The following is a 26,786-nucleotide window of genomic DNA, read 5'->3' as shown; positions in this document are numbered from 1 at the left end:
GACACCCTCCCGTCTGTCACCCGTTAATGGTGTGTGAAGGAAAGCAAGTCTCACTGCCAGAGGGTCACTCACAGATGATGGAAAAGCTCTGTCCGGAGGCAGTCTGGCGAGATTTTTTCAATCCAATTTCTCTGGAGTGAAAGGCTAACAGGATAAGATCTCTCCATGTTAACAACCTGGATTGTGAGTGAAGTCTCCAGGTTGGGGTGAGAGATGAGGTCATGAAATCAAGAGCTTACCTTGCAAAGCAATCTAGTCTGAGCCCCAGGTCCCCAAGCCACCCTCCAGAGCCTGTTAATCGTTCGATGAACATGTCCCTCCACGGGCACTTCCTGTCTAGGGACTCAGGCCGTCTATCCCAGGCTGGCTGTCCACCCTGGTGTCCAGTGGGAACCTGGAAGGCTTGTCACGGGGCGTCCTACAGACTCCTCAGTGGGAAGAGAATGGGGTGAGTTCTACTGTCCAAGGATGATCAGAATCTCAGAGCTACAGCCTCTTAGGTGACCCCCCAGGACGGCTTGGGAACCAGTCGGTGTCCTCCTGAGGCTGCTGCACTGTAGCAAAGGGGGCGTGAGCTGCATCCACGATAGATACATGCGGCGTCGTGTCCAGTCGAGGCTGTCTAAAGAGGCAGGTCTCCCTGAAACCACAGGGAGCAAGTATCTAGGAGGAATTAGAGTCCATCAGTGACCCAACGTCCTCTGCCCATACCAGGTTCTTAAGATCCCATGGTCCCACCCGGCCATGATGGGAGACTGGGTGACACATCCTATGTTCGCTGGTGCCCGACTCAGCAAAGCCCGGGTTAAAGGTAAGGTGAAGTGAACTTGAGCTGAAACTAACCTGATTCAGCCTGCTGAGATGGCTTACACTCAACCCAGTGTGGGAAGTCCAAAGCTGGGACTCAAGTTTGATGAGCAGACTCAGATGTGTCAACCTTCTGCAACACGGTCGGCGCTCACAGATAATTCAGAGTGAAAGAAGTCAGGATTCCATTTATGTGCAGTGCAAAAGCAGACAAAAGTATTCTAAAGAGGGGGCGAGCAGAGTGACAGAGACTCTGAGCGGGGTGGTTCTGACTGGGAGGGGCACCTGGGAACCTTCTAAGTATGTAAATGGTTTAGATCTTGAACTGGGTGGTGGTCTCCCAGGGGTAGGCACATGTGGAAACTCATGGAGCTGCCGCTTAAGCTGTGTACTTTATAATCTGTAAGCTATAGCTTGAGCTTTCAAACTGCTGAGGATTTATTGAGCACCTAGTGTATACCAGAGCTTAGACACCAGCATCAGAACATTATCCTCAGATGAGAGTGGTCTTCCACAGGTAGCCCTAAAGATGCTGCCCAGGGTGGGTGCTCTCACTGGCCTTCTCTCTCACCTGACAACGGGCTACCTGTGCTGTGTTCTGTCATGCAAGGCTACCTCCGCTCTTGCCACCAGTAACTCGGGAAAGCAAAGCAAGAGAGAGCAGAACCAAAACACAGCAGAAGACATCTAGGACGAGGTCCTCAGAAAACACTCCTTTTCGTGAGATCCCTAAGAATGGGATTTCCATTCGAACAGGACTGGTAAAACCCAAGGATGCTGAAAAACTTTTCATCTGACCATCCCTTATCGTTGGTGCTTCAATTTCTAGATTTCTGGGGATGCTATTGTGTACAGGGTGTCCTTGGGGAGAGAAACAAGAGTAACTACTGGAGTGCAGAGTCCCAGGCAGACAAAAACCAGCCAGCCAGTGTAAAGGCTGGCTTTGACTAGTGGGCAGCCCTGGACTGGGTCTGGAGGAAACAAAAGCAGTAAACTCTCAAAAAAAAAAAAACCCAAAGCTAGCAGGTGCGGGGGAGTGATCTCACACAGCCTAGTCCGCACCTCAACTTCAAAGTGAGTAGGAGCTTTCCAGGCAGAGAAGAGACAGCAAAATATTCTGCTAGACATCCAGGGTGAAAGCCAAAAGTGGGGTGCATACCTGGCATAATGCTTTACACATAGCTGGCCTCAAAAATGTTTACTAAATCTGCATGCCTCTGTGAATGAGTGATTGAGTGCATGCAAGCACCCCTCCATGAATGAATGAATGAAAGAGGGCGATCTCAAACCTTCAGCATTCACAGCTGGGCTCCTGGCTTAGCATCTAACTCAACAACTGACCCCCACCTACGTTCCACCCAAATATCAGAACCACCCAAAGTAGTTCATTAAAGGAAGGCTGGCTGAGCCAAGCGAAGAATGAGGGTGGGGGGAAGGAGGCAGAGGATGGGCAAGATTGGGGACAAGAGGACAGGATGGGGTGGTGGAGGGAGGAGTGGGGGGGGGGGGGGGAAGACTGGAGGAAGACGGGAGGGGGAGGAAGAAAGGAAGAGGAGGACTAGGCGGCCCGGAGGTAAAGAGGACCATGGAGGGGAGAAGAGGCAGGGAGCTGTCACTCCTGGGAGCCCATGTTCACAAAGGCAGAATCTCCACGGGAGCATCAGGGGCCCGTCTGACCTGAGTCATCCTGCCCTCAGGCAGCAGCAAGATGCTCCTCTGAGCCACGCCCTCTCGGAGAGCAGCCGGGGTGGGGGGTCTTGCTGACCAGCAGCCCCCACCTCATTCCTGCCCAGAGAGACGTTTCCCGTTTCCTCCGGGCGGCGCGGGCAGTGGCAGTTCCGGCAAATGGTCACTAGGTGGCGCGTGCTCCGCGTGGTCTCCTCCCAAGGTCTGAGCTGTGGGCTCCCAAGGCGGACACCTCGGGAATGGGAACGGTCCCACTGATGGACGCCCGCAGTCAGCCCCCCGGGGGAGGGGCGGCAGAGCAGCCTTCGGGGGCCAGATCGTCTCCCCATCTGCCCGTGAAGGGGGTCCACGCTGTCCGTCTCAAGACAGGACTTGTCTTAGAGACGCCCCCGAGATACGTCAGGAGTGGGGAGCTGGGAGGAGGCTCGGCTTCGTCCTGATCCACTCCAGCCCAGGGCAGTCACCTCCGAGCCAAGGCTGGAGCGGAAAGAAAAGAGTTCCCAGACGCAGCAGCTCCGCTATTGTCTGTTTGACATCCCGGGACATTCACGCAACAAATAATTTGGGAGGAAAATGAGTCCAGGACTTAAAAAGCATTGAAGACCTCGGCACTTACCCCGGAGGACTCCACCATAGGGCGGAAACGCAGCCAGACATTCATAACCCGAGGTTATTTTTCTGAAAAGTGTTACTTAGTCGTATCCGACTCTCTGCGCCCCATGGACTGTAGCCCACCAGGCACCTCTGTCAGTGGGATTCTCCAGGCAAGAATACGGGAGTGGGTAGCCATTCCTTTCTCCAAGGGATCTTCCCAACCCAGGGATCAAACCCAGGTCTCCTTCACTACAGGCGGATTCTTAAAGGGCTCCCCCCAAAAAATTGCTTCAGGTCCCACAAAACATGGATCTGAGCCTGCCAGGCACATACTAAGTGCTCAACCCACAGTAGGTAACCAATGAGATGGATGCGTTCCATTTTACAGATGAAGAAACTAAGGCTCAAGAACACAGTGGTGAGCTCAAGACCAGGAGCATGAGAAGCTAGAACTCCCGCCACATCCTCGGGACCACAGTCAGCTGCCTTGTCAAAGCAGCACACAAATGGGCCGTCGCGGCAGAGGCATGGCCCCACCCACCCCTCACCCCTCTTCTCTGCCAAGCGGCCTCTGGAGCTCTTGGACCAAACACCCTTGGCCCCCGTCATGTCACATGAGTCCCTATGTAGGGTCTCCCTTTGTCTGAATGGCAAGGATGCCATTGGAAGGAATGTGTGCCTAATGTACTGTGTGTCTCCACTCACCCACAGCCTCTGGTACCCGGATATGCATTCAGTAAGCACTCAATAAATGTGTCTTCTTGCTGTTGGTACAGCATAAGTGCAGGGAGTAAGGGCGGAGTGTTGACGAATGGAAAATCAGAGTGTTTCAGAATTACAGAGCAAATGAACAGGGAAATGTCTCGTCTATAATAAATATACCTCTGAAGAGTCTTAAAAGAAATCAATGAAGCACAACATCAAAGTCCCAGGGAGTTATAAATCAGCAGCCTGCTAGACAAAAGTGCATCTGAAATCATTTAAAGTGCACCAGAAATCATTTATGTCTGAGCAATTAGAACACATTGGAACGACTCCGTGCCATTGAACTGAAATTGAGCAACATAACGTTTATGAAATCCCCATGGACTCAGGGAGGAAAAAGATGAAAGTTGTGTTGAAAACTCCCCCACCTGTCCGGAGCCCTCCTGAATGGTCTCCAGGGGGCCTGGAGTGAGACAGCTGTTGTTCAGTAGCTAAGTCTTGTTTGACTCTCTGGGACCCCATGGACTGCAGCAGGCCAGACTTCCCTGTCCTTCACTATCTCCCAGAGTTTGCTGAAACTCATGTCCACTGATTCAGTGATGCCATCCAACCACCTCATCTTCTATCAAACCTGTTTCCTCCTGCCCTCAATCTTTCCCAGCATCAGGGGCTTTTCCTAAGAGTCGGTTCCTCCCATAGCCAAAGTATTGAAGCTTCAGCTTCAGCATCAGTCCTTTCAATGAATATTCAGGGTTGATTTCCTTTAGGTTTGATCTCCTTGCAGTCCAAGAGACTCTCAAGAATCTTCTCCAGCACCACAGTTTGAAAGCATCAGTTCTTCGGCGCTCAGCCTTATATATGGTCCAATTCTCACAACTATATGTGACTACTAGAAAAACCACAGCTTTGACTATATGGAACTTTTTCAGAGAGAGACAGAGTTTGTTTCTAATATCTGCCCAAACTGGCATTTTCCTTCTGGTTTAAAAATGCAAGTCCCAGGCTGCCTGTAACAGAATAGGGTGCCTCACCTGACCTCACTTTCCAACTGAGAGGGGTGTTTGATAAGACAGAAGACACCAGGGGAGTGTGAGAGCTGACGTGTTTTCCCAGGGAGGTGGCCAGTCTTAGCATGGAAAAGGCTGGACTTTCTTCCCAGGGCTCCCACAGGAGGTGACACTCCCTCCCACAGCCTCACAGGGGGGAAACTGGTGGGGACTGGGGCCCTGGTGGGTGGGAGCAGGATGAAAAGTCCAAGGGTGCCCCAGATGAGGACAGGAGATGGATCAGACAGAGAGACTTCTGAGGGCCCAACCCAGTCATCAGACGGTAGCTGGGAATAAATAACCCTACCCTCTTTAATTTGAGAATAAAATAAGGAAATAGCATAGAAGCACATGAGTATGAATTACTCTTGCAGCCCCTACACTCCGTGATGGAACCTGGCCCGCCTCACTTGGCCCCAGCATGGCCCCAGGACTGGAAGGCTTCTGCCCATAACGTGATCGTCTAAACTGCCCCACCAGCCAGACCTGACATTCTGGGGTCACTGTCAACTCGCACACAGCAAGGAATAAAAATCCCTGTCCGGGCCATGCCTGCCTCATTCTCTCCCCTGCTCCCCCCATTTTTAGATAACCTAACCTCAGGCTGTGGGAGTCGCGGCCTGGGCTATCACCGGCTCCATCAGCAGGTGGGCAGACAAGAAAGTAAGTGGAAGACCCTGCATGCACGGGATGGGGAGGGGGTAAGGCTCAGCCCATATACAGAAACATGTCTACTTGTGCCCCCCTGCCCAGAATCCAGAAGGTTATGTTGGGGAATCCATCTTCAACTGTGTGACTGCAGATGTGGTGTGGGTATGTGTGCACCTGGACGGCAGGTAGAGAGAGGTCCTGCTGGAGTCTGGAGAGGATGACCACTGCCGTGCCAACAGCTGTTCTCCCTTCCAGAGCCTTTGCAATTCTGCTCCTGCTCCAGATGAGTGAGGCCCCTCAAAGGAGCCCATAGGGACCTTCACAAAATGCGAATGGTGATGCCTTTCAAGGCCTTCCAGGGCTTTGGGATAAAGACTGGTGTCTTCCCACAGCCTGGGAGCCCTGTGTGGTCTGACCCCTGTCCTGACATCCTTTGGCGTCTTCTGGGATACAGCCACTCAGGTACACTTCTGATGGCTCCCGGAAATAACCGCACCCCTTCTGGCCACAGGGCCTTTGCACATACTGCTGCCTCTGTCTGAAAGGCTCTACTCCCTACCTTAGTCCCGATCCTATTCTCCTCCTTGAGAGTTCAGCTCATGAGTCCCCTCCTGGGGAGACCCCAGATATACCCACCATCTGGGCCAGCTTTCACAGTCAGAGGCCCTCCCAGGAAAACATCCCTCCCTTTGTAGACCCCTTTAGTGTTTATCTGCTTACTCTCTGTCTCTCCCACTAGACTTCAGGGCCTGGGAGGGCAGGGCTCAGTGTATCTCAGGTGATGGCTGTAGTCTGAGCATCTACACAGGGCCTGACAGGGTGTTGCAGACAGCGTCTACACAGGGTGTTGCCCCAAACTGGGCAGATGCACGGCTTATATGAATGTGAAGATGGGTGGATGGATCACTGGTTTTTGTTGATGGCGGTTTGGGAGACTGATCATTTTTATCAGCTAGAAGAATTTGAGGATGTCAAAGTACAAAGCAAAGGCTACTGGAAGTTGAGAAAAGCCAAAAAAGAAACAACAGCAATAATGCCGCTGGGGAGGCAAGCCCACTGATTCATTCATTCATTCAGTCAGTCAGTCATTCACTCGCTCATAATGTGCTGGGCTCCTCCAACATGTGGGCACTGGGATGGTGCTGGGGTGGCAGTGAGCTGCTAGAACCCACCCTGTGGACCAGGGTTTGGATCTAGATCATGGGGGCTCACCAAGTTCGGCCAAGCTCTGCCCTGCGGTGGCCCTGGGTCAACGTTGGCCAAACACCTCAAAATGCATGGCACCTGCCAACCTTCCAGGAGGGTACTGCCCTGTGTCCCCACAGGGGACATCAACGTTTTGTGACACCAATGACTGGGGCTAGAAATTAGATTCCAGATTTCATCCAGAAAGCTGGCTACCTTTAGAGTGTTGTGAAAGGGGGTGACAATTATGCAGCCTGCCTGACAACTCTTTCAGAACGACTACAGCCTTCACTGAGGGGAACACAACCTTGGTGGACAATAGCCTGAAGGCTGACCTCTCCTTGATGCCTCACTTCTCTCCAGAGGGGCACTCGGCATTCACATTCCACTCCCATCTCAGACCAGCGGTGAAAGACAGAAGTTGGCTCAGTGTGCTTTGCTGGTAATGGGATAGACGGATGGCATATTGGAAATTCACATTTAAAATACATCTCTCCCTTCTGTAAATGAGATTGCATCTACCGATTTGGGTAATGAACATCTAACTTAGATCCATGCCTCGGGCTGGAAGCAAGAGCCCAGTCACGGTTCAGCCTGTTCCGGGTGGTCTGGCCCATTTCAGTGCTCATCACAGAGCCTCTTCCCTTCCTCTGGTCATTTTATTTCTTAGCAAAATCATTACTGAGAATATTGAACTGCCTTACAGAGACATATTTACTTCCCTTATCTTCCCTCCGTCTCTCTTGATTAAAAGCTATGTGTGATATTTGTAGTTATCAAACATCAATATTTGGCATGGATTTGCGGGAGGGAGGTGGTGGAAAGAAAGGCATCTGACTGTTTTTATAAAGGGGAAAACCTTGAGCAAATAGACTGCATTTCTTACCAGGGGCACTAAAAGAGCAGGGACTCATTTCAGAAGGGACCGGCCAGACTGCACCCCGGCAAGCTTCGTGACACCAGCGACTGGGGCTAGAAATTAGATTCCAGATTTCATCTGGAAAGTCGGCTACCTTCAGAGTGTTGGGAAAGGGGGTGACAATTATGCAGCCTGCCTGACAACTTGATCAGAGCAACTGCAGCCTTCTTCCCCCAACAGCTGAGTCCAGAAACGTGCACAGAGCTGAAAATAACAACAATAATAATAACAATATGAGTTAACCCTTCTGAAGTGCCCACCCCCTAACGTTATATCTACATTAATCCACTTAATCCTCACAACAACCCGATTTATCAACTCCAGACGTGGAAAGTATGGTGCAGAAAGGTCCAGTTGCTTGCTCAGTCCTTCCATCTGGAGTTAGAGGCAGTGCTGGAAGTCAGTGCCCACAGCGCACCTCCTAAGCCTGTGCGTGTAACCACTCCACCACCCTGCCCTCTGTCTCACAGGCACTCCTGGACCCCGGCACCTCCACGGCAGAGCACGGTTGCCCAGAGTCAAGTGTGCCCTGAGTCCACAGAACAAGATGCTGGTTTAAGAGCTGCTGTTGTTGCGGAAGTGTAGTCCTTGCTTTAAGCCCTCACCATCACTGACTCCCGGAATGAATGCAGAGACTCCATGTACCCCTCTGTCTATCAGTCAGCATGATAGTAACCACATCTGCCCTCTGGGGCATTACGACAAATCACAACTTATACTTTCAGAGGACTTAGCATGCAAGTGGAATTTATATTCATTGATGGTGGGAGTGATCATTTGTAAAACCGCTTCAGAAAACTTCAGGGGTTGCATCTACTGAAACTGAATGTGAATCCCTTCCATACACAAATATACCCTGTGGTGGATTCCCAAGAGAAATGGGTGCATATGTCCATCAAACAGCAGGCACATGAGAGTGCATAGCCCCAAACCAAAGACAGCCCAAATGCTCATCAGCTATAGAATGGATGAATCAAGCATGGTATAATCAATCAAAGAAATACTATTCGACAATTTTACAAAATACAGTCACTGATCCATGCAATGACGTGCCTGAATCTTCCAGGGATGAGGTTGAAGAAGGCAGATGGTACAGGGTCCATTTATATAAAGTTCGCAAATGAGGAAAATCTATCTTTGGTGGTTAAAATCAAGAGGGTAGTTGGCAAGAAGTAGTAGCAACTTCGATGAGGCACAAGGGAGCCTGTTGGGGTGCCCTCAGCCCATAAGACTGCTCCTGTCACCTGCTTATTCATGTCAGCAGCAAGCATTTACTGAACACCCACTGTATTTTATACACTCCCTCTGGAGATAGGGAGAACACTTACTCCCAACTGGAAGTACGATGCTCACCTTGGAAACCTCTCAGAAACCCAGTGTCTCCAGGGGGCACAGCCAACCTCAGGGACCTGGGGACATCGCTAAGGAGATTTCCCGTTTTTATCTGGCAGCAAGCGGGGGAGAGAGTGCGGACCTCTGCACTCGCTGTGCCCGAGGTCGCGAGCACCACTCAGCATTTCATCCTGGCAAGCCTGGCTTGCTTTCATCAGAACCATATGGCCAAAATCATGTGCGACATTTTGAAGGGAAAAGAATTTAAGCCTCCATGTCTCACTGCCCTCACTGTATCAGCTTTGTCCTTCTGCTCTTAATGCTGTTATCTCGTCCGCACACTTGGTGTTCTGCCGAGCAGATGCTGTGGAAAGGCGGATCAGCGAGGGGGAGCAGAGTGCGCCCGGCGGCCTCGGTGTCAAGCCACTGACCCCTCTGCTCTGGAGGCCAGCTCCAGCGGGGTTCAGGAGCGGAGAATGCCTGAGGAGGGCCAAGGCTTCCCCTAGTCCCTCAGCTCCCAAGCCCAGTCCCAGGAAGCTCTTTCTCAAATGCAAATCGGATCAAGACAATCATGAGCTTAAAACCCTCCGGTGGCCCCATGTGAATCACAGCAAAAACCCAACTGCTTGCCCACCGTGGAGCATGGGGCGGGCAGGGAGCGGGGTGATGGTGTCCACCCCTCCTGCTCATCCCCGGAATCCACTCCTCCAGGACCTAAGTCAGGTGTGAATCCATGCCCACACTTCCCCCTGCGCCCCCACAAGTGTGATGACTCACTGTCCTTGTCTTCAAGATGCTTTGACACCTCTTCCATGAAGCCTTCTCTGACTGCCTATTTGTGCCACTACCGAAATTTGCATTCCGCCTCCACTAAGAAGCGATCAGATGGTGCCTCCACGATGGGTTTCTTTGTATTCACTGTTGCCTTCCCTCATAGACCGCAAGCCCTTGGAGGGCAGGATCTGGGCCTCTTTCATCTTTGCACCTTCTGACTTTTACCAGTAACTGCAACAAAGCTTGCTTAAGGGGAGGAGCATGGAGGAAGGGAGAGATGATGAGACGGGGAGGTGAGTGACACAGCAGGTGAGGAAGGAAGGGGGAGCAGAGGGTGGGGGGCATCTAGTGGAGGGAGAAACTCAGTGCAGCCACAGAGACTTGGGAAGAATTTGGGGGAAGGCTTTTCTGATGGATTTGTGTGGATGGTTAGGAATACAGACAGATTTGGTGGGGGTGGAGAGGGATGACCTGGAGCAGAGGGGATGAGCTGGGCAAGGTCCACAGTCAGGGAAGATGGCGTTGGAGGCAGGAGGACCCGGGCTGGAGGAGCAGCAGGATGGGGCCCACGGCCAGCTTGGAGGGGTTCCCAGTGTGGTCTCTCATCCCAGGGAGCCACTGAAATGTGGTGAAGGAGGGAGAACCCTGGTCAAGAGGCTGACCAGCTGGGGAGGAAAGAACTGGAAGAGGAGGACAGGTTAGAGCTCGTTATATAATCCAGACGCAACATAAGGAAGGCACGGACCTGAGCCCTGCATCCACGATGGATATGCTGATGGGGGCATGGATAAGCTGTGCTGACTTCAGAGAGGGGAGTGAGGGAGGCGAGCGGCAAGGGTGCCAGGGGCCAGGAGGGCGGCAGCGCACCTGAATGGACAGGAAGAGAAGCACCGGGGCAGGTGGGCAGACGGGCAGCTGAGTGAGCTCCGGGAGCCACTGCTTCTCCAGGGGGCAACTGGCATTGGCGTGGCGCATCTCCTCCCTAGTTACCACCGTTATAATCGATGGCGCCACTCCTTCTTGAGGACAGCAGCAGCCTTAGGTGCCCTGGGCCCACTGACCGGCATCCATAAATGAGGTGCTACCTGGCCACAGGCATCACGACCTGGGGTCAAGGGGTGGTGAGCTGAAAGAGGCTGCTGGACCCAAGTTTCACAGGTGAGCTGGGGGCAGAACCCAGCTGGGGGATGAAGTTCCAGCTGGATGCGCCAAGGCTCATTCTTGTATGTTCTGCTCCCTCTTGGAAAGTCAAACAGGCCTGTCAGCACTCTCGGTAACTGTGAACCGGAGAAGAAACGACCAGCAAACCCACCTCAAGAAGAAACTGGCTCCTTTTCTTTTTTTCCTCTAGAATCTGACATGAAACTTTGGTCAGCTCCCATCAGAAGTAAAGGCTGGGCGAACGGGTGTGGGTGGAAAAGAGAACAGGGTTGCATTTTCTTTCCAGAGCTTCCTTCACCTCCAGCCTTTGAAACAACACTGATCACTTTTCCTAAATTCCAAAAGGTGGCAGCATTCCATTAAATATTCATTTGCTGCTGAGGCATATCGGGGAGGAAGTTGAGACAAGCAGACAGCCAGATGGCCAAGGTCAGGATAGCTGGGGGTGTCCCGCGATGATGAAGGACTGGTGTGGAGGGGGAAGTTATGATCCCTCTACTGGGGCAGGAAAGGAGGATCCTGGACATAGAGACCCCAGACCAGTACCCTTGACCCCAAGACAGGGAGAGCTTTAGACTCATCTTAGGACTCTCATAGCACAGGGTCAGTGGAGGTCAGACCCCAGAGTGGCCCCCTGTTTATGCCGCTTATGGTGGAGGGTATTAGACCTGTGACATGCCTCTAATCCACAGCAAAGGTGATGGGTACCACTCAAATGATTCTGCCAGGATGTGCAGACCTAAAGCAAGCGTGTCCTGCAGACTGTCCCGCCGGCCTTGAGAAGGGAAGCTGCCACGAGGCGGGGCAGATGGCTGGGAGACGCGGGCAGCCTCCGGGAGCAGAGGTCCACCGTCGTCCATCCACAAGGGACTGAGTTCACCACAGCCAGCTCCAGGTGAGACCCGGCCCAGGCTGACACCTTGCTTGCAACCTTGTGAGACCCTGAGCAGAGGACCCAGCCACGTCAGGCCCGGGCCCTGGACACGTGATAACTGTGCGATACAAGCTGCTGAGTGTCTGGTGATTTTTTAGTTGCAAAAGGAAGTGAACACAGTGCATATCTGTCACAGAAACACATATAGGCTGTGGACTATGGCTCTGCGATGAGACAGAACAAAGGACAGTAGAAATCTGGATTCTGCTACTGAACTGCGTCATGTCTCCTGGATGGTACAGAGAGAAACACGCAAGCAGAATGCTACTTGTGCTGGGCAGTGTCACCTCCAACGGCTTAAGGAGGCATTTATACCAAAGAGAACTCCCAAATCAAGTGTGAGTTTGTCTCATGTCTTTTTTATTTTTTGTGGGGTTTTTTTGGTCTCATTTTTCAAGCACCTTACATCACGCGACCTTTTGGCTGCAGTTACCCCGATGTTTACATACAGGTGTGACCTCAACACAGCCACCTCACCCAGTATCTAAGCAAAGATGGTAGTCTGTTCTAAGATGCGAGGAATGCGTGGCTCACTCAGATGTACGGGGGTTGCAGAAAGGCTGGTCTCCAGCCTGGAGTCTTCCCGTGGGGTCTTTAGCAGGTGACTCTGATCAGGTGTGATGTTAGCCTTACCTGCTGACTCTGCAGTCAACCTGACACCTAAGATGTTCCCAGAACTGCTCCCTAAAATGCCAAAACAGAACCAAGTGGCCTTCCCCTCAGCGCCACGCAGCTCGGGAAACAGCCCAATCCAGGTTCAGGTTCAGACCCAACACCCATTCGCTGTGAGGCTGTGTGTCGCTCTCTGCTGAGCCTCAGTCCCCTCACCTGTGAAATGGGGTCAGGGACAGTTCTCCCCTCAGCGGGCTGCCTCGGGGATAGGTGAGATCATGCTCTGGAAATACTGAGCACAATGCCAGCTAGGTGGCTAGTAATGCTAACGATCACTACCATTTCCCTATTCTGGATGCAAGTGAGTGGCACCCAATGTGTCCACGAAAGACCCTTGCTGGGAGGCAGGACTACATGGAAAGCTAGAGCAGAAACCACAGCACTGGCTGGTACCAAGGGGCAGTGAGGGGAAGACGCCAGGGCCTGAGGCATCCTTTCTCCTGGGGCAGCCAAGGGCCAGAAAGTGTCTTTGGACCCTGGTCCAGTCTTACAAACTGCATCTTCACTTCTCCAAGGGGACTGCAACATTTCTATAACAACTTTATAGAAAAGAATGAAACTTTACTTAAAATGCCATCAGCTGTCCTAGAAATCTCCCTTGACAGTTCAGAACTCACTGCTTAATTTAAGAAATAGTCATTGTCATTGTTATTATTGAGTTGGCCAAGAAGTTCATTTGGGTTCTTATGGAAAAGTCTGAACAAACTTGTTGGCTGATCCAATACTTTTACTATCAAGGAAAACAACCACTTACTATAAAATAAAACAAAACCTGTAGAGTCAAAAAAAATGCAAAACCCACCAATTTAGTTGATTTTCCCACCTGCCTCTCTGTCATCTCTCTCTGCTTTTCAGAGAAGGGGAGATATATGAATCTAATTGCATACAACTGAAATTATATGCAATATAATATATAATATCATCGAGAAAGGTTGGTTACTATATGATATAGGCTACATTTCTCACTTCACAATATGTCATGAGCATCTTTTCAAGTCAATAAACATAAATCCTCACCATGAAATCTGAGCAGCAGCTTAGAACTGGACTTTATAGATGCATATAGTTTACTTTAAAAAATTCCTTATTGATAGATATTGAGGATGTACCTTTTTATTATTTTTGCTAATAGAATCATGCCTCAACAAACACAGCTTCTCACACTCATATGGTCAACCGCAAGGTGTTCATTCCTAGAAGTGTAATTACTTGGATCAAAGAGTGAACACATTTCTCACACTGAGACATGCGCCATAAACTGCCATCCAGAAAGGTCGGTCACCATATGCTGCCACCAACGGAGGCCACACGAGTGACCGCTTCTACCCACGACACCGGTTTGGGAGGCTGACCTGTGGATTCCAACCAGAAAGACCCAGACCAGAGAACTGGGAAGGCTGAGGGTGGGGAGAGAGGAGAAGATCTTCTGATCTTCAGAACCTGAATCCCAGGAAGACTCTAAAAGTCTACAGCCTCCAGGGGGAAACAAGTGGGACAGTATCCCATCGGCCTTAATGAGGCGAGGCTGGAGGCTGGAGAATACCCAACCCAGCCCAAGGAAACTGAGCATCAAGGGGGAGCTCTCCTATGCTCACGGAAAACGGAGCTCTCAGCCACCACTGGCCTTACTATGAACAACGAGCTTATGAGGTGGGAGGGTTTCTCCCCACTTATCTGATAACTTCCAAAGAAGCTTCTGCACTGCACCCCCAGCTGCAGGACTCTTGGGTGAGTCACTTTCCTGCTCCCCACTTTATCTTCTCACCTGCTAAATGTTTTTAGGACCGTTATGTTTTATTTCCACAGTCTTAGTGCAAGATTACAAGAATCTTGTGTGGAGCCGTAAGACATGGTTCTTTTAAGACATGGATCTTTTAAGATCATGGTTCTTTAAGTGTGGTAGCCAACCTCCAAAGTGGCCCCCCAGTAATTTAGCAGAGGTGATGGCACATGACTCCCCAGGGCACAGGAGGCATCCTGGTTTCTGCCTTGCTCTCTCTCTCCCAGATTTCTCATTCTGGGGGAGCCCACCAGCCACAGCATAGGACAGCTTTATGGAGGCATCCACATGCAAGGAACTGAGGCCAGGTGACAACGATGACCTAAGCCATCTTGCAGGCAGATCCTCTAGCCTCAGTCAGGCCTCCAGATGACAGCAGCCCCAGCTCATGAGAAACCCTGAGCCAGAACCTGGCCCCAAAGCCATTCCCAGATTTCAGATGCACTGGCACTGTGAGATCAAATGGGTTTCTCCTCTTACCCTGGACTGAGACCGAGAGTTCCTTTCTAACATGGCAAGAGGTAACTAACACACTTTCCCGCTCCCTCAGTCATCTTCCCGTCCACAAGAGGGAGAGGCGATTCACAGACTTGGGGTGAAGCCAGAACACTGCACCCCAGTGCCGGAGTGGCTCAGAGGCTCAGAGGACAGATGCAGCCCCGTGCCCTAGGGGACTTTACCACACTCCCGTCTTGGTTTCCTCATCAACACAGTGAAGACAGGGATGGCGCTTACCTCATGGGGTGGTTGAGGGGCTTCAAACAAAGAAGAAACATCTGGTCAGCTGCGAGGTGGCACAAGAAAGTCGGTTGTGTGGTTGTCATTTTTCATCATCTTTCCTCTTCTTCCTCTTCCTCTCAGCAACTCAGATAAATGTCTCTTTCAGGTGACCCAGCAGTGAGGTTTATTACTTAAAAAAATCAAAACCCAACCTCAAAATCTTTTAGGGAGAACAGACAGAGGCCAAAAGATGGGACCTTGGAGAGTGCAGCTTTGTACCAAACACCAGCATTGATTGGGCAAAAAGAAGGGAGCATTTCAAATACATAGCACACACATGGACCCTGCCCAGGACCACAAGAACATCTCTGATAAAGGAATCCACTCTTAGCCATTCATTTATCACTATCACAGCATCTTGCCATATTCTTTCCATGTTCTTCTTATTTCCGTACTATTATTTTCTTTAAGTCAACTCACCTTATTTAAAACTAACATATTTTCAAAATATATTTCAGATCACTACCATAAACAGAAAGCCAGTATCGCTTGTTATAAAGAGAAGATCATCATGAAACCAAATAACAACGATCAATACAAAACAACAAAAACAAAAATCCATGTGCCCCTTGACGGCATCGCGGGGCCACCACTAATTCACAAGCAGACTGCACTTCGGGATCTCACCACAAGGTTAAACATCCTGGAGAGGTGGGGCAGGAGTGAACTTGGAACTGTAAATGCAGGGAGCATCTCTGGTACCTGGCTGACAGGTGGGGGTGGGGGGTGGTGGTGCACAGAAATCCATGCCTGATACCAACCACAGTCACATGACCTGAAGACCCCAATCCAACACCACGAGGTGGGCCCCCCAGAGCGCTCAGCACACATCCTTCTCTTTTGGGGACAGTCAGATGACATTAAACTTCCTTCCCACTTTCCCAGCACCTTGGGGCCCATCGTCACATCAAGAAGTAAAGAGATTAGCCCGGGGCCCCTGCCCTGGTCGCTGCTCCCTCCAGGTCTGCTCCCCCAGCGACCTGGCCCTTCTCAGAGGGAGGTTCTCATCTTTCACATCATGCACCAGGGCTGAGGCTCTGGCCCCAGGTGTTTCCTAACAGAAATTCAGTGAGTGCCTGAGAACATTTATTCCCCTCAAACCCAGTTACTTCTCCAGTGAGATCAGTTTTAGGTTACACACACACACACATACACATACACACTCCTGGTGATGGATGACGGCGATCAAGAAGGCTGAAAAGGATGCAAATGCAGTTTCAAACTCTAATCTGTTCAACAAAATGCTTCTACTTACTGAGTCGTGCGGACTGTTGTTGGCACTGGAGAGGCAAGCTGAATGTTCAGATGCGTAGTCCTGGCAAAAACAAAGACAGGAGTAGGTGGGAGAATGGGTTGAGGAAAAAAATTCTGATTTGTAGTAACCCAGTTTAGCACCATCCCATGGCAAGCTCGCCCTCCCTCCCATTCCCCTTCTCCTATAAGGGTTCTAGACCCTCACTGCCCAAAACAGCAGCCGCTAGCCACCACGTATGGCTAGTCTCAACTGAAATGTGCTGGAAGTATTAATTACATAGTGGATTTTGAAGACACAAGAAAAAAAAGAGTAAAATATCCTATTAATATTAATATCTCATTAATATTTTTATATCGATTACATGTTAGAATGATAATACTTAATAATATATAAAAATAAAGCATTTTAGTATGTTTAAATATATAAATATATTATGCATATTTAAAATAAAATATATTGTTACAATTAATTTCATCTGTTTCTTTTTTTACTTTTTAATGTGTCTATGGGAAACAGTTAAATTGTGTATGTGGCTCTCATGACATCTCTACCAGGCAGCACCAGTCTAGAATTTTTTGAATGTGGACACTTCATCCTAGCCTGAGGACAGAGGTGGCGGTTTGATGGCGTCCCTGGTAGCTCAGATGGTAAACAATCTGCCTCCAATGCAGGAGACCCAGGCCCAACCCCTGGGTTGGAAGAGGACACAGCTGGTCCCGTGAAAACCACGCCCAATGTTACTTCCACTGTAACTTTCCCCTGTTTCACACTTGCGACAGATCCAGTCTATGGAGCACCTGGGATGCTGTGTGCCTGGAGATCTTCATACATTTTCTTCTTTAACCCTCACAAGGACACAGGAAGGAGGTTTCGCTCTTAGCCCCATTTTACAGGTGGAGAAACACGAGAGAGGCTGAGAACTCATCCAGGGCAGCTCACTAGGGATGCTGTGGAGCCAGGGCTTAAACCAAAAGGTTAAATGGACGGGTGTTAACCACTGTGACCCCCTTCTCCCTGTGGGGCCTTTACCCACCTCTCCGTGTGCAGCACACGGGAGCCCGTCGTAGCCAGTCACTAACCAAGTCTGGGGAGCTTGCCCCCCAGAAGATGCCTGCAGTGCCTATAGCAGGTTTCACCTCAAGTCACCCCTTAAACCTCCTGGGCAGAGACAGAGGCAAGTATATGTGTGTGTGTGTGTGTGTGTGTGTGTGTGTGTGTGTTCATGCATGTGAAAGAGATCAAGATGGAGACAGAGACACGGAGACCAGAGGAGAGAGAGACAGAGGGAAGGAGCTGGGCCAGGCACAGTTGCTCAGACCCATCTGCACAGTCCTGAGAGGATAGTGTCTGTAAACAGATTTGAACTCACAAGGAGGAGACAGACCCTGCTTGTCACCTCCCTTTCTGCAGTTTTCCCACAGTCAGTGGTCACGGGAAGAGCTGACAACCAGAAAATCAGACCTGTATTTGTGCCTCTCCTTCCTCTCCAAGGAACAGTCCTCACACCGACCCCCACCGACGACCCCCAGGTTACTAAAATGAAGCAATGAATTAAGGAAAGAAGGAAGAGAGGGGTGGGCTTAAGCGTGAATCAGAGCCCCCAGACAGGGGCTGCACAAGGTGGCCCCCGAGTGGAGAGAAGGGGGAAGGTGGGGCCAAAGGGGTGATGCTTCTGACAGACACACTGATTCTCCTTTGACGGGTGTCCTGTGGCTCCGAGAACGGCTGGGTTTTCTTACTTCCTTCTTGAGCCAACTAAAAGCCCTGCTTGAGTGACAAGTTCAGCCCAACGGAAGATCTCAACCAGGGGACTGCATCCAAGCGTTACAGACGCCCTGGGGCCCCTGCCTCCTGCGTGCTCCTTTCTCTGAAAGGGACCCTGAGGCCACAGCTGCCGCAGGCGGACCGGCCTTTGCCCACTTCCCGCTGGTCCAGGGATGCACAGCTGCCAAGAGCACCCATCTCGGGCTCTCTCAGGAACAGGAACCAAGAGAGAGAGCCCCTGGGCTCTGGGGGTCCAAACCCTCCCATTCAAAGCCAGGCTGGGGTCCACGTGCTCAGTCATGTCCAACTCTCTGCAACCCCACGGACTGTAGCCCGCCAGGCTCCTCTGTCCATGGGATTTCCCAGGCAAGAATACTGGAGCAGGGTTGCCATTTACTACTCCAGGGGATCTTCCTGACCCAGGGATTGAACTCGAGTCTCCTGCACTGGCAGGAGGGTTCTTTACCACTAATGCCACCTTGGGTCCATACCAACCACTAGCTCTGGAAAGATGAACTCAGGGTTCAGTTCAGGTCAGTTCAGTCACTCAGTTGTGCCCAACTCTTTGTGACCCCATGGACTGCAGCAGGTCAGACCTCCCTGTCCATCACCAACTCCCGGAGCTTACTCAAACTCATGTCCATTGAGTCAGTGATGCCATCCAACCATCTCATCCTCTGTCATCCCCTTCTCCTCCTGCCTTCAACCTTTCCCAGCATCAGGGTCTTTTCCAATGAGTCAGTTCTTCACATCAGGTAGCCAAAGGATTGGAGTTTCAGCTTCAGCATCAGTCCTTCCAATGAATATTCAGGGTTTATTTCCTTCAGGATGGACTGGTTTGATCTCCTTGCAGTCCAAGGGACTCTCAAGAGTCTTCTCCAACACCACAGTTCAAAAGCATCAATTCTTCAGCACTCAGGTTTCTCTATAGTCCAACTCTCCCATCCATACATGACCACTGGAAAAACCATAGCTTTGACTAGATGGACCTTTGTTGGCAAAGTAATGTCTCTGCTTTTTAATATGCTGTCTAGGTTGGTCATAACTTTCCTTCCAAGGAGTGAGCATCTTTTAATTTCATGGCTGCAGTCACCATCTGCAATGATTTTGGAGCCCCAAAAAATGAAGTCTCTCACTGTTTCCATTGTTTCCCCATCTATTTGCCATGAAGTGATGGGACCAGATGCCATGATCTTAGTTTTCTGAATGTTTAGTTTTAAGCCAACTTTTTCACTCTCCTCTTTCACTTTCATCAAGAGGTTCTTTAGTTCTTCATTTTCTGCCATTAGTGTGGTGTCATCTGCATATCTGAAGTTATTGATATTTCTCCTAGCAATCTTGATTCTAGCTTGTGCTTCATCCAGTCCAGCATTTCACATGATTACTCTGCATATAAGTTAAATAAACAGGGTGACAATATACAGCCTTGACGTACTCCTTTCCTGATTTGGAACCAGGCTGTTGTTTCATGTCCATTTCTCACTGTTGATTCTTGACCTGCATACAGATTTCTCAGGAGGCAGGTCAGGTGGTCTGGTATTCCCATCTCTTTAAGAACTCAGGGTTAAGCCAAAATTAAGAGCCTTACTTTTAATAGCATCACCGATTCAACCGACATGAATTTGGGCAAACTTCAGGAGATAGTGAGGGACAGGGAAGCCTGGCATGCTGCAGTCCATGGGGTCACAAAGAGTCAGATACAAGTTTGCAGCTGAACAACAACGAAAGAACCTCCCAGAGGAAGCTGATTGGAAAGGAAGAGAGGCCCCTGGCGAGCAGTTCCTCCCACCGTGGCAAGAAGCCCTGGGCCTGGAGAGAGACAACTTACTGGTCCTCAAGCACGACCTTACTTGGGAACCTGGCCACCCAAGGAATGTCTATCCAGCTGCCCCCACGAGCCTCTTCCTTCCCTCTGCCCCTTCTTCACATTCCCCACCGCGCACAAGGCAGGGGCCTCCTCTGATCCCAGACCTGAGCCCGGGGTCCCTGAGGCCCGGGCTCTGCTCAGCTGACCCTCCCTCACTGGGTCCATTATCAGGAGCAGAGAAGCCTTCACCCGAGGGGATGGAGGGGGCACCACCTCAGTCTGCCCCTCCACAGGCCCCCTCTGCCCTCCCACCTCGTGGAGGGCGTCTCCCACCCGAGCAGGAGGCACCTGCTGCCCTGGCAGCCCCACACTGCTTGGCACGGTCCCTGCTCATCCTGCACAAAGCCGCTGACTCCTCACCCGAGCTCCTGGGTCTCCTTTACCTTGAAAACAGCGAGAAGCACATGAATAGGTTCTGAGCTAGATTACGGAGACAGAGATGAGAGATGCTGTCTCTCAAAAAAGGGAGAGGAAGCAGCCATCTGATGCTGTCCTCGTTTCCAGAAAGCCCCTCTTGTTCCCACCCCACCCTGCACCTATAAACAGCTACAGCTTCTGACTCAAGCTGGTCCATCCTGATGAGATCTTTCAGCAGGAGAGAGACCTAACTGCCTCCCCTTCATGGGTCAAGGACCAGGCCCCCAAGCTGGCTGTCTCCCTAGATGCTGGCTGCATCCTTCCCTGGGCCTCGTGGCCTCCCTGGAAGTCCAGTATTCTGCCCCTGGAATTATTGTCCTTTTGTGACTCAGTTTACAGCTTTCAGAAGCTGGGGTACAAATTGTCAGCAGTGGGCACTGAGCCAGTTTAAACAATGACTGAGGTGGGGAGCCTGCAGAACCGCCAAGCACCACCCTCTCAGGGATTCAGTATGGCCTGGTGTGAGCTCCTGGAGAGACGTGGTTGGTGGCATTAGAATGTGACGTTCCCTGCACAAAAATGAACTGTAAAGGGTTTATCCTTCAGGTTGGGCTCCCCAGGTGGCGCTGGTGGTAAAGAACCTGCCTGCCAATGCAGGAGACACAAGAGATGCAGATTTGATCCCTGGGTTGGGAAGACAGCCTGGAGAAGAAAATGGCAACCTGCTCCAGTATTCCTGCCTGGGAGAATCCCATGGACAGAGGAGCCTGGTGAGCTACAGTCCATAGGGTTACAAAGAGTTGGATATGACTGAGTACACACACCACCACCCCATCCTTCAGGTTAACAGAAGGCCAAGACCTTGGCTAGTTAAAGCCTTCTGAGTAGTGGACAGTGGGTGAGGGGTTGGGGGTATGGTGGGGACCCAGCGGAGGACACTAAGACCAGCAGGAAACTCAGCTATGAAAGGGAGGTGGGATCAACTCTTCAAATGCCTGCTACCCAATCTCATTACACCCTAAATCATACTGACCATGAGGGTTCGACACTCCTTGAAAAGTCTGGATGCTGAAACAGGGAGGGCTGAGAAGCCTGTGAGGCCAGATCATGGTCCCTGCATGATTCCAGGCAACACACACTTTTACCACCCCATGAAGACTGCATTTTCCAAAACAAAAAGGAAATCAAACCAATGCCTTAATTTGTGGACCAATTAAAGGGCATAATGTACTCAAGTCACTCATGTAGGTATTTGTCACCTCAAAGTGGTAAAGAGCTCTCTCCTTTCAACCCCAAACCCATAAGATAAAAAATTTTGAACAGCTTTCTGCATGAAAAATAATACCATAACATGAAAGATGACAAAGGATAACATAAAAGAAAAGTTAAAACTCAAAGGAAAAAACAAGCAAAGGCAATGGACAGCCAGCTCACAAAGGGTGTGGTGATGCAAATGTCTATTGCTGACATTAAGAAACCCGTAACTTCACACATAATAAAGCAAATGCAAATTAAGGTGATTTTTATTTGTTTTACCAAGATTGACAAAGATAAAAGCTGGACAAAGGATCGTAGTTGTAAGAGTGCAGAGAAGCAGGAATCCTTTTTTTTTACGTTTATTTATTTCTTTTTTTCTGCGTTGGGTCTTCATTGCTGTGCACGGGCTTTCTCCAGTTGTGGTGTGCAGGCTTCTCACTGCACTGGCTTCCCTTGTTGCAGAGCATGGGCTCAAGAGGATGCGGTCTTCAATAGTTGTGGCACACGAGCTTAGTTGCCCTGCAACACATGGGATCTTCCTGGACCAGGAATCGAACCTGTGTCCCCTACATTTGCAGGAAGATTAACCACTGGACCACCAGGGAAGTCCACACTGGGCAACATTTTAAAAGTTGATAATATTTAAACCAGCAATTCCACTTCTTGGAATCTCTGTGATAGAATGTCTGCATGTGTGGGAAATACCTGACGCCAAGGATATTCAGGGAAGCAATTTTTTTGTGATTACAAAATATCGGGAGCAACCAAAATTTCCATTACATAGGGAACAAGTAAATAAGTTATGGTGGATCCAGACATTCCCAGTAAAGATAATGCGGTGGCCCAATACAGAATGATAGGGGAAAACAGTAAAATGCAGGGTGGTATGTAAGGATGCCACAATCCGTACCCTGCTTTAAGAATATATGCATATGTATCACATGCATTGAAACCTCCAGGAGATGGATAAGAAACTGACTTTAAAAAAATAGAAAAGTTGATTGTGGAAAGAGGAACTAGTTGACTGCGCAGGATGGAATAGGAGAATTTTATTCTTCTGATGTTTGAATTACGTGCTCCAACATGTATTAACAATTAAAATTTTTATTTTATCTCAAAATTTTAAGTTTATTTTGAAAAGAAAATAATTTAAGGTAACTGCATGCAACAACAACTAGCAGAATCCTTTGGGTAGAGATTCATTTATAGACATTTTCTGGGCTTCCCTGATAGCTCATTTGGTAAAGAATCCACCTGCAATGCAGGAGGCCCCCGTTCAATTTCTGGGTCCAGGAAGATCCCCTGGAAAAGGGATAGGCTACCCACTCCAGTATTCTTGGGCTTCCCCCGTGGCTTAGCTGGTAAAGAATCTGCCTGCAATGCAGGAGACCTGGGTTCGATCCCTAGGTTGGGAAGATCCCCTGGAGAAGGGAAAGGCTACCCACTCCAGTATTCTGGCCTGGAGAATTCCATGGACTGTATGGTCCAAAGTGTCACAAAGAGTCGGACACGACTGGAGCCACTTTCACTTTCCTTTCTGAAGAATAACTCAGCCTGCAGGATACGTCAAGCGATTTGGGGTCACTTTGGGGGACAACAGCCCTGCCAATGTGGTCTTGAATACAGGAATGTTGGTACTGGGGGGAACAGTGTAAATGTTTTTTTAAAAAAAAAAACCAGGAAAGTCAAGTATGTGGCACACAAGCTACACTTGCCCATCCTGTTCCCAGGGCAGGCAGTATTAATTGAGTGATGCATTCTCCTGCTGAACCCAGATGCAGTCTCAGAATCTATCCCAGCACACTCAGAAATGCTGCCCCATCCATGCATGTTGCCACACCAGCTGAGATCAAACCCCATCCCTGAGAGGGCAGCCAGAAACTAGAAGCAGGGTCCCCACTCACCGGGTTCCCCGGCAGACCCACCTGGGCCTGGGTGCAAGGTTGTGTCACCGGCCTCTCAGGGCCGCAGCTCCTCCTCCACAGGTGGGAGTGGGGCAGCCGGCTTCCCAAGGCCCGTCTTCTGAAAATGTCACCTGGGTCCCACCTGCCCTCCCTGAATCAAACCACCAGAGCCCTTCTGAGTCAACGCTGGTTAACCTTCAGCAAGGAACTCGAGCTCCCTCGTTCCCCCCAACTTAGAAAATTCCGTGTAAATGTCAGATTAAGCTCTTCAGGCCTCTGCTTTTAAAATGAGAGATAAAATTTAGCTCCCTATTCCCAGATGTTAAAATCTCTGCTTCTCCCCGGGGCAAAGAAATCAATGTGAGTAAGCTCCGTATTCTTTTTCCCTTGGAACACGACCACTTCCAGCAATTTATTTGACTGACTATGCCTTCTATTACCATGTAAATTGTTTCAGACTGCAGAAAAAAAAAAAAAAGTATTAATCTCCTCTCAGTAAGTCATAAAATAAAGAAATCAATTTCAAGGTCAATTTAGCCCAAATAACACCTGCTGCCCTTTTTTTTTGTAACATGCAGACTCCTCTGAAATGCTAGGCTGCTGTCTAAGGCATCCAATATGCAGCGATGGAAAGCTGGGTTTCACACCAGGGAGACCCTGGCCCAGAGGCCCCGAGGCTCTGAGGGTGAACTTGGGGAGGACAGGGTCAACAGGACTCAGATGAACGATCCTCTGCAGACCAGGCAGGAGACTGCAAGGAGAGCTGCAAAGGGGGCCAGTGGAGCTCCAGAGGGAGTCTGGCTGACTTGCTGTGTGACTCTGGAAAAGTTACTTAACTTCTCTGAGCTTCAGAATCTATGTCTGTAATACTACTTTTTAAAAAACTGGAAATAAAATGAGGGCTAGGTCACCTCACAGGACCCATGAATCCAGTCCATCGTGGACTGTGTCCAAGGTTAGACACCCAGGGTTTGTAGCTACCCTTCCCCGGTGGCTCAGACAGTAAAGAATCTGCCAGCAATGCAGGAGACCTGGGTTCAATCCCTAGGTCAGGAAGATCTCTTGGAGAAGGGAATGGCTACCCACTCAAGTATTCCTGCTTAGAGAATTCCAGGGACAGAGGAGCCTGGTAGGCTACAGTCCATGGGGTCGCAAAGAGTCAGACATGACTGAGCACATTACACACATCCTTCCACAGCCCCTGCCCTTGGTAACCACTGATCTTTCTACCTCTATGGATTTCCCTAATCCGGACTTTCATAAAAAGGAATCATACAATACATGGCCTTTTGCGACTGGCAAAATGTTTCAAGGCTGACCCAAGTTGTGGCATGTATCAGAACTTTGTTCCTTTTTATGGCTGAAAAGGATTTCATTGTATGAACAGACCACAATTTGTTTAGCTGCTAATTTGTTGATGGACATTTGGGTTGTTTCCAACTTCTGGCTATTAAGAGTCATGCTGCTATAAAAACATTTGTGTGCATGCTTTTATATGGATATATGTTTCTATCCACTTGGGTATATGCCTAGGAATACAGTTACTGGGTCATATGGTAACCCACATGGCAAAGCATAATGGTCATATGGTTTAATTGTTTTAATAAGAACAGTGTTTTCCAAAGGGGCTGCACCATTTTACATTCCCAGCAATGGTGTATGACCATTCCGGTTTCTCTGCATTCTCAGCAACACTTGTTATTAGCTGTGGTTTTCATGATAGCCATCCTAGTCGCTATGAAGTGGGATCTCGTTTGTGGTTTTGATTTGCATTTCCTCGATGACTAACAATGTTGAACATCTTTTCATATGCTTGTTGGCCATTTGTGTATCTTTCTTGGAGAACTGTGTATTCAGATCCTTTGCCCATTTTTAAATTGGGTTATTTGTCTTTACGTAATTAAATGGCAAGGGTTCTTTTTATATTCTAGATTCAAGTCCCTTATAAGAGAGATCATTGGCAAATACCAGGGACTGTCCAGTCACTTCTGAGCAAAGCCTGATACTAAAGCAGCTGGGTCATGTCTGTTACAGGTAAGTAACCACCGCAGCCATGTCACAGCACTTTCTCAGAGCTTTCTATCCCGGCTCCCTCTGAGAGGTAGGACCCAGACATACATTTTGGAGGCCACCATTCAACACTTTCAAGAAACAAACAAAAAATGCCAGGACTTGACCCCACATAACTCAGGAGAGACTCTCTGGAGGCAAAGCGGGAGTTTCAGTCATTCTTTCCTTAATTGTTACCGGAGCACGGCCGCTTCACATGTTGTGTAATTTTCTGCTGCACAGGCAAGTGAATCACCCATGCGCAGACACATACCCCTGTCTTTCGGAATTCTTAAACCTGCCCAGGAAATGGCAATATGCTGCCAGTCTGTGAACTATGGGTCTAAACCCAGAGGAGAGGTTTGGTAGTTCTGGAGGGGCTGTCCTCTGAAGAATCAAGGTCACCCCCACGGAGTGGCAGGACATGTGCAAGCAGCCACGCCAGATTCCCCGTCGTGAGACCCTGTAGCTCTCACTGACCACGGCAGCTCCTAGATCTCTACTGCTCTCTCTGGAGAGAGGCGAGTGAGCTGAGACACAGGATATCCATGAAGGGCAAATCAGCTAAGTGCAGAGGGCAGCCACAGATCCCAGACATGTCTGCAACGTTTGAAAAACCCAAATAGAGCCAGAAGGTAGAAACAATCCAGATGTCCATCAAGGAATGAATGGATAAACAAATGTGGTCTAGACATGTGATGGACTATTACTCAGCCATGAAAAGCAATGAGGTTCTGATTCATGTGACAACGTGGGTAAACCTCAGAAATACTACACGAAGTGAAATAAACCAGATACGAAGGCCATATAGCGTACGATCCCGCTGATATGAAATGCCAAGGATAGGCAAATCTATAGAGACAGGCAGTGGACTAGGGATTCTGAAGAGCTGGGAGAAGAAGGGGTCAGGAAGTAACTGACTGATGGACACAAGGTTCTGATATGGGAGACAATTATGTTTTGGAACCAGCTGGACATGGCAGTTGCACAATACTGTACTAAATGCCACTGAGTTGTTCACTTTGAAAATGATTCATCACATGTTATGTAAATTTTACCTCTTTTTTTCTTAATAAGAACAGCAACAAAAAAATTCCTACAGAACCAGATGTCTCTCTTTTCCTGCCTTGACCATATTTCCTTTCAAATAAAAATAAATATATAAAACCACATTTCTACATATATCTGAACAATCAAGAAAAGCTTTCTCCTCTATTCATCTCAAAAGCTGTTAAAATTAATCAAGTCTGTATCAGGAATGCCTAATAGAGTTACTGACTCACTGGCTCAAGAAGGAAGCATGAGTA

The 26,786-nt window shown here is 49.4% G+C and overlaps 1 protein-coding gene and 1 long non-coding RNA gene across 14 annotated transcripts in view; both read right to left on the bottom strand.

The window, feature by feature from the left end:
* The window catches only part of LOC110128570 (uncharacterized), a 59,713-nt gene extending 57,079 nt beyond the window's left edge, over positions 1-2,634 (bottom strand). Inside the window, exon 1 of the long non-coding RNA XR_011485452.1 lies at positions 2,485-2,634. This is a non-coding gene — a long non-coding RNA (uncharacterized lncRNA). The remainder of the gene's footprint in view (positions 1-2,484) is intronic.
* RBFOX1 (RNA binding fox-1 homolog 1) overlaps positions 1-26,786 on the bottom strand; it is a 2,345,672-nt gene that overhangs the window by 2,016,099 nt on the left and 302,787 nt on the right. For all 13 annotated transcript variants that reach the window (XM_070460568.1, XM_070460569.1, XM_070460570.1 and 10 more), the window contains exon 3: positions 16,282-16,341. In XM_070460568.1, the coding sequence (XP_070316669.1) occupies positions 16,282-16,341 (60 nt within the window). The remainder of the gene's footprint in view (positions 1-16,281; positions 16,342-26,786) is intronic.

The sequence above is a fragment of the Odocoileus virginianus genome, chromosome 33 (assembly GCF_023699985.2).
Source record: "Odocoileus virginianus isolate 20LAN1187 ecotype Illinois chromosome 33, Ovbor_1.2, whole genome shotgun sequence".
Taxonomy (NCBI): Eukaryota; Metazoa; Chordata; class Mammalia; order Artiodactyla; family Cervidae; genus Odocoileus; species Odocoileus virginianus.
This window is presented reverse-complemented; position numbering and strand designations above follow the sequence as displayed.